Below are 13,600 nucleotides of genomic sequence, written 5' to 3' on the forward strand. Positions count from 1 at the left end.
GAGTGGTAGTAAAATGCAAGTTGGATTATTTGTGACCATTATGTGAATCCCTCCGGCATATTTGTTGACATGATGATCATGCATCTGTGATTCTGGTCTGGAAACTTGCCATCCCACTGATAAGATTTATCTCTTACATGTTGTGAAGGGGCAAGGGGAAAGGGGGGGAAGGGAGATGGATTCACAACAAAAATCACAACATAAAGAAGGTAATTTTGCAATTTTATTTCATTACGATCAAACCACCAATTTAAACATTAAATTATATATATACATAGGAACGGCTACGATTCCTAGATAATACAGACGAATAATCCAATCGATATTCACAGTTAAAATTGGATAAGGAAAAATCTAAACAAACAAGACTAGTTAAATTCGACTTTAAATAAAAGGAAATAAAAATGTCAATAATGGGAAAAGGTGAATAACACCAGTCCCTAAAAGAAATCCTCAAAAAATTCAACTTCGCAGGAGGTGAGGAATAAATCAAGTACCCCATTTTGGTATATGGATGAATACATACTTCAACACTACTAACTCACTCCCATTGATATTAAGATAAACTCTTGCAGAATGCTCACCTTTCCTGAATTCAGGATGTAGAAACGACTTATGATGGGCGACGGTATTTTAAAGCAACCATCCCACATGGCTGGCGGTGGTACTTTATAAAAAATGTTTTATTTCTCTGTAAATAACATTTTATATATAAAAAAAAAAATCCATTGACATACATAAAAAGAGAAAAATAGTACTAGTGTATGCATTATATTTGTGCCAGATATAACAAACACCTTCAAAATTCTCTCTCAGAACTCTTATATTTCATGATTTTGAGAGATAAGGTTAAGAAATATTGAATGTATCTATGTGAAGTTCTTCTTGCACAGGTGTTACAAAATTCACCAAAGGTGGTATTAGTTCCTCCAATTCTTAGCTTTGTTTTCAATATTTATGATGTAATTCAATTGTTCCAAGTATGGCAAACTTAAATAGTCTCTGCATACATGAACAATTTGTTGAATGAACCTACTATGAAAAGAAAAATATAAGAATTAAAAAATTGGTCACTTCATATGCTTGCAGTAGCTATTAATTACTATACACAAATCTTTGACATATTAGTAGACATCAACAAATCAATACAAACAGTCTGCTTATCGTACTACTTCTTTCAGCCTCGGAATGTGATGGAATTAATATACCTTTTCAGCCCAAAAAAATATCTATATATACACAAATAATTTTCAGATTGATTGGGGTGATGAGAATAACTTTGACCCTGTATTGTCCATATTCACACGGCAATGTGTCGTATCTGATGACGTTTTCGAAGATAAAACTGAAAAAAATTCCAAATTTTGAGAGAAAGTCAAATGATGTATCATGAATGAAAAAAGACTTCTGTCGCTTTCTCGTCTGTCCAGAACGAGGACACCAAAGACGAAGGACAGATGACTGGACAAGCTTGAAGACAACAGGACATCTTTGTAAGAAAGACAAAAAATGACCCTTCATTGTTTCTTTCAGTTTTACTTAACATTTAACATGTCTGGATGTCTTTGTAAAAAAAACAACAATAAAACAAAACAGTAAGAGATGGACTGAACTGTTTCTGCACAGAGAACATAAAATTCACCAAAAACCATTTATGCACAATTTCTGAAGGTACAGACGAGACTAGTCCTACCTACTTAGTGAGGGTAGGTGGCACAAAGGCAGTGATCAATTACATTCCCCAAGCTTAGGAATGGAGTAATGGAGTGGTTTTTCCTCCCTTTTCAATATGAAATAAGTTGGCCCCTTACTTGACATCCATCTTCACATGATCAAGAGCAAACATTGTTTTCGGATAATTCAACTTCCATATATCCCAAAGAGAGGCATAGGCTGAGTTTTCTTGATGAGTGTCACCAAACAATTTCACGCCGGCGTAATTGCTCAAGTTGGAATCGATGAGAAATCAGGAGGCTTACATTTCTTAAACAGATGTTGAGAGTCGCTTGTTCAAATGATTGGAATTGTGTTTTGTCTTTCAATTATTATCCTTTTGCAACTTTTGAAAATTCAACAGCATCCAACAATGATGTCTTTTTCTACCATAGAATTTTGGTCAATGTTTTTTAATTTTTTATAAACCTTCACTGCTTTCATGCAAATTGAAATAAGACTAAAATATAGACAACAGAGCAGAATTATTCCACCTAAAATACTCTTTAACATTTAGAATTGGTGAAGCTTTATAACGATAGCTGCATATTTCAGTGGTTGAATTCAACGTACTTTAAACAAGAAAAGCAAATTTACAAAAAGGAAATAAATACTCTTAGTTCTACATAATTCTCTGGTTTATATAATCTGTCCAACAAAGACTTGTGAGATGATTCCATATTTTCCAACTTCTCTGATCCAAACTTAACACACTATCGTCAAACTCTTCTTGGAGGACTTCTCCTGTCCTACAGCACGACTATGGGTTTCCAAACAATGGTATGCACCTTAGCAAAATTGTCTGACGTTGCTTTAAACATCTCGGATGATACGTTAACAGATGGTATTTTAATTCACAAGTTTTCAAAACGGAAGAGAAATAATTAACACCTTCTACCCGAGCCTTCTAATGGTGTCCACCTGCAAACTCTGCGAGAAGCACAATTGGAGTTTCTGTTTATATTCTATCTCAACTGATGCAACCATCTGTACATCTGGCTGTTCATTATCTGGGTACCAAGTGAGTTCTCGGGACCACACCAGTCGAGCTCGCAGTGATGAACCATTTATTTACCATTTGTGTACCAAGTGAGTCCTCAAGACCACACAGAGTTGTGCTATCAGTGATGAACCACTTACATACCATTCGTCCACACCAAGTGAGTCCTTGAGATCAAACCAGTTGTGCTTGCAGTGATTATCATCCGTGTACAAACTGAGTTTTCAAGACCACAACAGTCGTGCTGGAAGTGATGCACCATTTGTTTTATCATCTAGGTACCACGTGAGTCCTCAAGACCACACCAGTTGTACTCGCAGTGATGAACCACCTATTTACCATGTGTACCAAGTGAAACCTCACAACCACACTAGTTGTGTAAGCAGTGATGAACGAGGAACCACTAACATACCATTCATCCACCGAGTGAGTCCTCGAGACCCACACCAGTCATGCTGGCAGTGATGCACCACTTCTCACCTCGCTGGAATGCTGTCAAAACTCGCTGCCGCATTACCAGAGTTCCGGTTGTACTGGGTATTTTCCGGAGAGGCAAGCAGTACAGTGGTGTGAGGTGTGTTTCCCCATGTCTTGCAGGTTCATCCCTTCCGACGTGGCCTCCAGCAGGCCGTCTATTGTCAGGTAGACCACACTGTCCGCGCCAAAATGATCCGCAAGTTGCTCTGGTTGCAGCTGGTTTGCGATGAGTTCCTGTTTGGTTGGAATATTGATGCCCATATAGCAGGGGTACTTCACAGGGGGAGATGCCACTCTTATGTGTACCTGTTCAAAACAGAAATGAAATCAAAGGTGAATCCGAAGGTTCCGCAGGCCACGAGGTTCAGAAGGATAAATCGACAAGAATAATATTATAATAGCCTGAGTAAGGACCTTTTGAAGAGGGTTCACCCAGATGACATCACACCCCCCCCCCCCCTCTACTGTGATCCAACTTCATGAGAGTAGTTGAAGGGTTTAGCCAGTCAATATAGGTTACGTTCACTCAACCATATCTCAAGTTAGGGGCAAGATATTGAGACGGTGGATTTCAACTAGCAGTGTGGAATATTTTGCTCTTCAAATGTAAGTTCCACATTGCTTTGGTCACCAAAATTCTTTGTATAATGAATCCGACTAATCCCTCACCTCTGATGCGCCTGCCGTCTTCAGGAGTCTTATAATCGGGGCGATGGTGTTCCCCCTCACGATGGAATCGTCTATCAGTACCACCTTCTTGCCGACAAAGTTCTCTGTGAGTGCCCCAAACTTTTTCGCCACTCCCAACTGCCTGAGCCGGGTGCTGGGCTGGATAAACGTTCTGCCGACGTATCTGTTTTTCGTTAGGACCTCCGCGTATGGTATACCAGACTGAGGGGTGTAGAGTATCAAAAGGAATTATACTGAACAGTGTAGAAATGTCTGATGTGGGGCACGCATAAAGGATTAAAACTGAACCAGAATGGCAAGAAAAAGATGCATAAGTTATTAGTATGTGACAGGTGTTGCTCTTATTGTGACCTAGCGCCCCCTCCAAAACAGTACCCGGTATAGGCTCAACTTTAATGTTACAGCCTACTGGTAGGATAGAATACATCAGTTTAAGACAGGGTGTATGGAAGTCTGTAGGTACAACATGGCTGTTTTACTTTGTCCATTTGCTGTCAGAACCAACAGGGTCCAGTCTTTGAAATCCTGTTAAGCATTTGATTTGTGTAGAAGTTTAAGGGGATTGTATGCACAGTGAACCAAGGGTTAATTCAATAAATGTATTGTACACCAAAAGAGAAGAGTCTTCTTGAACGGAGGTTTAAGCTTGAAGACTTGTTACTTACCATTTCTGAGTATCCCAATGCCGCAGGGGTGGCAGACTCTGGTACCGTGCTTACTATATCAGCCTCAACTGGGGCCTCTTTTGCTAACTTCCTACCACATCGCATTCTAACAGAATACACCATTTGACCTGCAAGGAACGATACAAGCAAAATATTGAAAACCCCGTCTATCAGGAATAACAGCCTGAGGTATCATGTCCCGAAGAGGATAAAAAGCCAAATTTGAATTTGAGTTTACACCACAGGCCACTCAAAGAGAAACATAGTGGAATAACCTTTTCCCATTGCAAAGTGCTACGCGATATGGGCAAGTTCCTATATGAGTGCAAAGAATGACCAACGGTGTTTGTTCATCTTAATTCAGTGCTTAATTCAGTAAGACAGTGTAATGGGTCAAAAATAGAGTGAGAGCTGGAATTGCTAACTTTGAGTTTCATCCACTTCATGAAGGAAGTGTAAGTATTTATCTCATTTGCACAAAAACTATTTATCACTTCACAGTCTATTTTCAACAAATGTTATACAAAATTAAAGAATTCATCTTAATTCCCTCCATGAGGCATCTGGCATATATTGCGCATCCTTGTTCCTTAAACACTGGCAGACTTTTGATTCGAGAGACCTTTAAAGTGTAAACAAAAGATGAGTTGCATAGGATAGCCACAAAAGCACGACCCCATTTTTCTATTTCTCTATTTCATATTCCAGTTTAGTTCTTTCGAGACCTTAGTCGGCACCTGTAGATCTATTCCCCGCCCCATATTACTTGCAGCAGAGATAAAAGTATAAAACCCTACACTTTAAAAAAAAGAAAAAGCTCTCACCTTGTAGTAAGCTGTCAGGTCTGGCAAAATAGACATACTCGAAAATACAAAATGCAGGAGGATCCTTCTTCGGCCGTGGTACGATGGCGAGGGTTTTGATCCCCTGGTTGGTAATTTGCACGATTTCCCCGGGCAGGACTTCCCGGACGAACTTCGCCCCGATAGATTGAAAGGCACACGATTCAGATGATACCACCCAGCCCTCTGGCTCAAAATTTGAATCTTCTGTGAATAATGAATAAAAAATAAATATAAATAAATAAAAAGAGAAGTTAGGAAGGATAGAGTCAACAAAATCTTTCACTTGGGTGAGAAAATTGTGACAAAATTCACAAAGACTGAATTGAAAAAAAGCCATGGATTTTGGGTGAGGTTAGGTTTTATATCACATGAAAACTTGCTTTGAGGAATTTATAATGGTGGATTAGGACGGTAAAATGGGCCAAAATGAGATGGGAATTGACTCGAAAAAAGAGTCAGCAAGGTAAAGTAAACAGGACAAACACTTGTAACAGTAAGAATAACATATAAAATCAACAATAATTATTAGTTTTTATTGTTAACCAATTTCTGAAATTTTTGGGAAATTGGGTCGTTGCCGATCGTTATTGCAATCAGTTAGACACTACTTGTGGGATGAATATATGTTAGTCCTGGCGATGAATTCAAATGGAATAAATATTAAAAAGCACAACTGAGACGAAACCTACCCTTTGTTATTATCTTCTTTGAGTAATTGTTGTGAAAGAGGTCTGCGAGAAAATGATGACGTGAGAGAAATATGAGATTGATGAAAAAAAAAAAAGGAGACAAATTGTGAGTATGATGTGTGACGAGGAACACAAAGAGCAACGCAGGTATGGGATGTCATTATAGACGGTCCTGGAATGGATTACCTGTCAACCATGGTTTCATGGGAGTTGATGCTAGCTATCGTTTTCAGCATCAACGCAGCAGAAACGCTTAAAAGAATAGTCCAGGTCAAAATTTCATTCTGATATGTTAAAGAGGAACATAATCTAAGCATTCTAGTGAAATTTGCATTCAATTCGTTTTTGAGATATGGAAAGTTGAAGTTATCTGATATTCTACCAAAAGTGAACTTGAAGCAAACAGGTGTGATGTCACAGTTGCAAACCGACAAATAATGTTTTGTTTTTTCTTCATTTTTCTGTCTATTGATTTGACCTTAAGTTGATAGGGTCAACTAGTTTTTCGGAAGGGCATGTGAAATTAATAAAATACCAATACCTATGGTTCATTCATATTATGGATGCATCCAATTGTGTAGTATAAAATTAGACGTAAATTTCGTCAGAATGCTTAGATTATGTTCCTCTCTTACATATCAAAACAAAATTTTGACCTGGACTGTTCTTTTGGCGTAAGTTTATTATATGCAACATCGTAGCCAGTAAAGAGCTTGATGGGAAGAAATATTTTTCTTTCAATTAATCAACATCATACGGGTAGCATCAAAAGGTTAATGTTAGCCGTACATTAGTCTGAAGTATTCATGATTCTCAACATTAGTATGTGTAATGTTTGCCTACATGCTCTGTACACAATGGTCTCTTTTTATACAACACCTTATTGTATTCTGGTCATTTGATTGGTCAATTGCTCGTTGATTGCATGCAAAATCCACTCTATTCCACTCTATGAAATAGAACCATGGGTTATACTTTTTTGATAGCACTTTTTTCAATGGTAAGAGAGCAGAGAAACCTGTCTGTTCAAAATAATCTGTTGCATGAGTGCATTTTACATCCAATTATATCCAAATTTGAAGGTCTTGTATAAAACAAATAATGAATGGTTTCCATTCATGCAATAGTGCAAATATTTCATTCGTTGAAAGATGTAATTTGTTCCATTTAACTCGGCTGCGCCTCGTTGAATGGAACATTCCATCTTTCAACTCATGAAATATTTGCACTATTGCACTCATAAACATTCAATATTTGTATAATATTACATCAATCACATATATGCTTTCTATCACCTGCAACAATGACGAGCAAAGCATTTACATCACGACTTAATTGCACTATTAATTGAGCCCAGTGGGAGATATCGTCATGGAGATCATTCTTCATAGTGTCTTCTTTTTTAAGGACTTTTGAAGGCGTAACTGGTAAGGAGATATTCAGTGAATTCTAAAGAGAAAACTTGAAGCCAAAATATGGACGGCTTTCTTTGTGTAAGCTGTACTGCTGACATGGAAAAGTACAGTGTTAGTTCGAGTTCAGTGAATTGATGCTTGGATGTTATTATTTGTAGTATTATGTGGATGTAATGTAAGTTGCGACAGTAACGGGGCAGATTATAAATACTGCAAGGCACTGGTTATGGAAGTTTACACAGACTTTTTCTTATGGTTTTCAATATCTTTAATGACATATTAATTACATATAGTTGAAAACTATATATATGGTATGTTAAATATATAACAAAAAAGTTTGATTCAAGTGTACTGCATTATCACACTTTAATGATAATTAGAATTTTAATGATAGCTTTGATCCACATATAGTGCACTACAATTATTTACACTATCGAATGGATGGATGTCTGTAAAATATGTACATCTACATATATATAAATATATATATATATAGATATATGTTTGTATAAATATATATATATACAGTGTGTGTATATATATATATATATATATATATATATATATATATATATATATATATATATATATATATATATATATATATATATATATATATATATATATATAGATAGTAGATATACATATATATTTATATTTAGGCCATCAATGACATCAAACCAGATAACTCCATGGAGGGGAAATTGTAGGACTAGGCAGCTACTGTGAAGGTTTTGTCTCATTGGGCATTGGGGTGAAGAGAGGTGGAAGGGGGGGGGGCATGCCTGGAATGAATAAATACTGATGGAACGTTAGCTTTTAAGCATATTAAAATGATAACACACCAAATGTTGTAATGATTTTCATACGAAATTAAATTTCATGATAAGGGTAGTGCAAAATTTGATGGGCAATCTTTCAATCAGACCATCTCAGATTCCCTTTGATTATAAACCTAAAATACAAGGTCATCTGCTGTGGAACTTTTACCCTAAGCCAGGTATAAAAAAAAGGAAGAGAACTAGCGGTACAGATGCAGGCTAGGTCGCGATCAACCGAGCACAGACGGTGACCAAGGGTGACAAAGAGACAGCTTTGGGTGACTGTGGTATAAGTAACTTTTTTTTGTCGATTTATGATGCCATTCTCATTCTGACATATGTAAATATCTCAATGACCTTTTTCAGCCCACTGATGAAAGGTAGTTTTTCACTTACTAAGGAAAGCAGTCCTCTGCAGGGACCCCACACAGAGTGGCCTGTTCCCGTACGGGTCCCTGAACGCGTAGACGCTGGGACCGAACATGACCAGCACGGCGTAGGACAAGGGGGACTCGTTCATGAACTGTTTGATCCGAGCCTCCCAGTCAACACCCTCTGGCTCCCCTTCCGGCGGCGAGCCGCACAGCAGCTGCGTGATTACCTCCGAGTCGGAGCTACTGGAGAGACCGATGCCGTGCTTCAAGACCTGATGGAAACGAAATAACAAGAAACGCACTGCATGCTATGGTGTCTTGCTGATTGTTGTTGCTGTTGTGTATCTTAAAAGGATTATCCAGATAGTCCAGACTCACAATTATTCAAGGAAATCTTCAAAATATATCTTCTTCTATAATGAAATGAAGCTGTTCAACAGCAGACCTGTATCATGCAGTCTATACATGTAAAGGGTAAAGGTCAAAGGGGGGAGGGAAGAGGGAAGAGGGGCGAGAGAAATTATATAGATTTCAAAGAATTTTTACTTCAAGAATATGCAACTGTCCATTACCATCATCAGTTTACAGTCTAATATACAGATGCTTCACAAATTGTAATCTTGATGATACCAAGGGGTACCCTCTTCACCATCTTTAAACACACTGAAACAGACAACATATGCATGCTCATGTCCCCCTAAAACAGAGAAAGGGAATTGGTTAACCAAATTTAACACACTGAAACAGACTGAAACTCCAACTCCCAACCCAAAATAAGAAGGCGGCCAAATACAGACATTTAAAAAAAAATTGGTACCGATGGAACAAAAAAAACCCCCAAAGTTACAAAATAAGGTTCTTTTGTTGAAAAGGAGACAGTTCCTTGATTAATCCTAACCTTTTGTCTGAGTGACTTGCAGTTGATCAGTTCACCGTTATGAGCCACTGCAATCTTTCCTTGTAACGTCTCGACTTCGAAGGGCTGACAGTTGACCAGAGCCGACGAGCCCGCCGTCGAGTAGCGCGTGTGGCCGATCCCCAAGTCTCCCCGCATCTTGCCGAGGATCTCTTCGGTGAAGATCTGACTGACCATCCCCATTCCTATGTGTTTCTTGAAGGAGGCGCACTCCAACCGCCCGGTTATCATTCCTGCACTCTCCTGCCCTCTATTGGTTGAGAACGGAGTCAAAAGTTTGCTTAAAATGGCTCTGGATTTTTTCCTCTTAATTAGAAAATATCGCAATGTATGTAGCTTTGCACTTGTATAGGCAATTTGCATGTGATGTGATACTTCATGAATGATTTGCTGGGTTTAATGAGCAAAATTTGATTGACTACACTAGGTTGGAAATTTACTACCCTAGACTGGATTATGGTTGATAGTCATCAAATTTATGCTATGGTGCATGTTAGCAGTGGATAGGCAAGAAATACCTCTTCCCCTGCTGTCTCCCCTTACCCCCCACTTTCCCCCCCCCCCTCATGCCTACCCAGTAAGCAAAATGTAAAACAAACAAGTTAGGGAAGGCCTGTGTTGGTTGTATTATTGGCTGTTCTGCAAAAAATTTGACTTGAAGAGGCAACAAATATTTTTGACCTTCAGTGGAATTCAAACCAGTGAACCATTTTCTGCTATCCCAATAAATAATACCTGTGCTGTAGAGCTGTCAGTCCCAGGGCCAACAGTTGAGGAACATCTAATTGAGAATCTACGGCTGCTACACATCCAAACACACCGCAGGCTTCTCGTAGGCCGTAGTCATCTTCCACATCATCGTCGAGGTTCGAATTCACTGCTCCTACGTCATCTGCCACAACATTTGAAGCCATTGTGATTCTCTAAGATGAGCTAGATTGTTTGATCAAGATTACGCCCGGAGCAGGACTCTGCTAATCCATGGTTCACTGATAAAGTTGTACCGTCTTTAAAGCTAAGTAAACAAGATGATAAGAAAGTACGTCATTGCAGTGTTAGTGTGGAACACTGACTATTTATGTTGTATGAAAGATGTAAGTTTAAAATGCATTTTTTCTTATGAGTGCCGGAAATGTTTTGATGCCAGATAGATCTAACACTTTTATAGCAGCTAATGGAAGTCTAGGCCTATACCAATAAACATGAAACTGCATGCAAGCATATGTAACACTAACACAGTAACAGTGGGCACTGAGGTGGCTGGCTGGGGCTTAACTACCTTCAACTTACTTGGAACATACACGGACCTTAAGTAAGGCAATACATGTTTCTTAAACTTTAATAATGAATAGGCTAGGCCTAATCGTAGCTTTCTTTTTGAGCTAGGCTATCAGTGCCAGGCATTACGTTAGGCCTAACCTAAGTAAGTGAGGATACCTAAGGCAGTATGTCTTTATATTGATTGCCTTTAGACTACTCAAAAAAATGGTATCAAAGATTCTACCTAAACGTTACTTCAATGCCATGTAGGCCTTTGTGACGAATCAATACTTGAATGATAATGACCTTCCTTGCCAGAGTCAGTGGTTAAAATTCTCTGAAGAAATCGGCCGGTAATTTTGCGAGCGAAAGTACAGTAGTATATTATTGCCCAGGACTATACTACAGTCTACAGTACTACAACACGCACTCGCTCGTACGAAGAAAGCTACCGCGTAAATGATATTCAAGCCATGTGTGTATCACGCTCACACTGGACAATAAATAATATTCCGGAAATTGAAATGTTCTAATGTACTGTACGGATAACGCATGTAGCCATATTAAAATTTCGCAACTTAATAAATACTGAAGCTTAACTAGTCTAGAATCGCTGGTTCAAGTGTTTTTATGTACAACCTCCACAACACCACCAAAATAATAATTAAAATAAAAATTAAATCTCGTTTTTGAATGATTTCACTTAGTTAATCTACAAAATTAGTGGAACATAAAAACTAACAAAATCAAACAAATATAAACAAATGACAAAATGTATTAAGATACACTATGTCAACTTGCATGGCCACGTAGTATTGAACTGTACAGGTGAGGTTACAATTGTCTTAAGAATTCTTTGGCGTTGGTTCCTGTAAGTAGTAAGTGACGAAATTGTTCCTGTTCGTGATATGGCTACACGAAAGTTAAGTCCCCTAATTAAATTGTTGGTTAGTTAATTAATAGATGACATGACAATTGAAGAAACACGCGGAAATTTGTGAAATATCCTAGTCATGGATGCGTGTTATTATTCATCGCTAGCTAGCTTACTGTCATGAAGGTTGCAACCGAGCCTATGGGCTCCGGCGGGACTGAGGACTTTCACAAATATAGAAAGATACAGTGAAAGACAAATATAGCGCATATATACGCATACTAAATTAATTCCACAAGAAGTAGGAGGAAGAAAACATACCATAGTAGGCTTATATCACTGAGCAGAAGACGATGGTGTGAAATTAGGCCTGCTTAATGATCCAAAGTCCTATACGAAATTAGCTAGAAGGCATACATACAAACCATGCATGCACAATACTGAATCAGTGGTAGGGTATCCGGCATCAGTGCAACTTTTAAAATCTTCAGTCCCTGTTAATTCAGTAGCCTAATTGTATGGTCTGTCCCGCAGGTACATTGCACTCTGTGATTGTGGACTTCAAAATTTAACAATGAGCTTAATTAGAACACACGGGATCGATCGATACACTGGCCCTCCGGTTTAATTAAATGGACTACGGTTATTCACTCTATAGTTCGAGATATCCTATCATTCTTCAAGGAGATAAGGAGGCAAATTATCCCTTCACATCAAGACTTCAGGAACAGGGACTCCATTCAAACTGAACTTGAGAATTTTTTAATTGCAGGCATGCACAATTACTTTGCCAATTAATTAACCCTTTTGCAATGCCTGAATAGCCCATGTGACCTAGTTTAGTAAGCAGTAGGCCTAGATAGTGATTTTTCTTGGACTCAATTTACATCAATTAAAATTTTATACCTTTATCCGCCTTTTTACCATGTCTATTTGTATCTCCTGTTCTTTTAGGTGTTTTTTTTTTTTTTAGTGTTTTTATTCGTTGTTTGATATTTTGTAGTTTTGCATTTTTCTGTTTCACCTTTTATTGTAAAGCGCTTAGTGGCCTTTGTGATGTTAGGCGCTATATAAATGCTTTATATTATTATTTATTATTAAGAGGAATCATTTTACAAGAACCTTGATATCAATGGAAAGGGTAACAATTGTTGATTTCATATCTAATAAGTTTCATTAATTTTGGGCTACTTATGTATGCAAATTAGGTCCCCAAATAGCTTATTTTGGAATACATACTACCAATATAGTAATAACCTTTTTGTTTTTGGTGTATTTTATGTGTTAATAGTATTATCTAACATATTTCCTATATCCTTTGAGGCTAAAATTGTGGAAATTGGTTGAAAAATGACCGACATATATAAGGATTGTTATAAGAACTGCGGACGCGCCCCCTCCTCAGGATATACAATACATGAACAATACACATATATACAAAACACATATATACACGCACACGTGTATGGCAAGCCATGTAATACATCTTCCGCATAATATATCCTCGTATTATAATAAGGTATATGTGCGTATTAATTCGAACATTATACGCGTATTAAATCAGACAATAACTGTCATGACTTTTAGCTTACATCCACAATGTAGCCTCGTTAGTGCAATAAGTGACCTTTTGCAAAGTATTATCTATTGATGTACCTTGTACACCCAGTCCATTTTGCAAGTTTTTCCTACGTTGAATTGGTGGCGCTATGCCGATATTCATTGCTTCACTTTAGTAAGGAAGCCTGTACAAAACATAATATTTATTAGATTTTCGAAAAAGGGTGTAGGGTGCGCGAGATATGATTTTTTGAAACACTGACGAGTTTTTCAAGAAATTGAAAAGAAGAATTTAGAAGAG

At 37.8% G+C, this 13,600-nt stretch overlaps 1 protein-coding gene across 4 annotated transcripts; it reads right to left on the reverse strand.

The window, feature by feature from the left end:
* Positions 1 to 210: 210 nt before the first annotated feature.
* On the reverse strand, positions 211 to 12,219 carry LOC139979976 (amidophosphoribosyltransferase-like). Of its 4 annotated transcripts, none has more exons than XM_071991268.1 (9): positions 12,061 to 12,219; positions 10,341 to 10,620; positions 9,588 to 9,855; positions 8,712 to 8,961; positions 6,080 to 6,121; positions 5,370 to 5,594; positions 4,546 to 4,673; positions 3,860 to 4,081; positions 211 to 3,496 (listed from the first exon to the last, which is right to left on the reverse strand). In XM_071991268.1, exons 2-9 carry the CDS (start codon positions 10,517 to 10,519, stop codon positions 3,227 to 3,229), a joined length of 1,584 nt encoding a protein of 527 aa, XP_071847369.1. In that variant the 5' UTR covers positions 10,520 to 10,620; positions 12,061 to 12,219; the 3' UTR covers positions 211 to 3,226. The 4 variants fall into 4 exon arrangements, with proteins under 4 accessions (XP_071847369.1, XP_071847367.1, XP_071847368.1 ...); XM_071991266.1 differs by lacking the exon at positions 12,061 to 12,219 and adding an exon at positions 11,110 to 11,338; XM_071991267.1 differs by lacking the exon at positions 12,061 to 12,219 and adding an exon at positions 11,172 to 11,336.
* Positions 12,220 to 13,600: the final 1,381 nt, after the last annotated feature.

Source organism: Apostichopus japonicus, chromosome 14 (genome assembly GCF_037975245.1).
Source record: "Apostichopus japonicus isolate 1M-3 chromosome 14, ASM3797524v1, whole genome shotgun sequence".
Lineage (NCBI taxonomy): Eukaryota > Metazoa > Echinodermata > Holothuroidea > Aspidochirotida > Stichopodidae > Apostichopus > Apostichopus japonicus.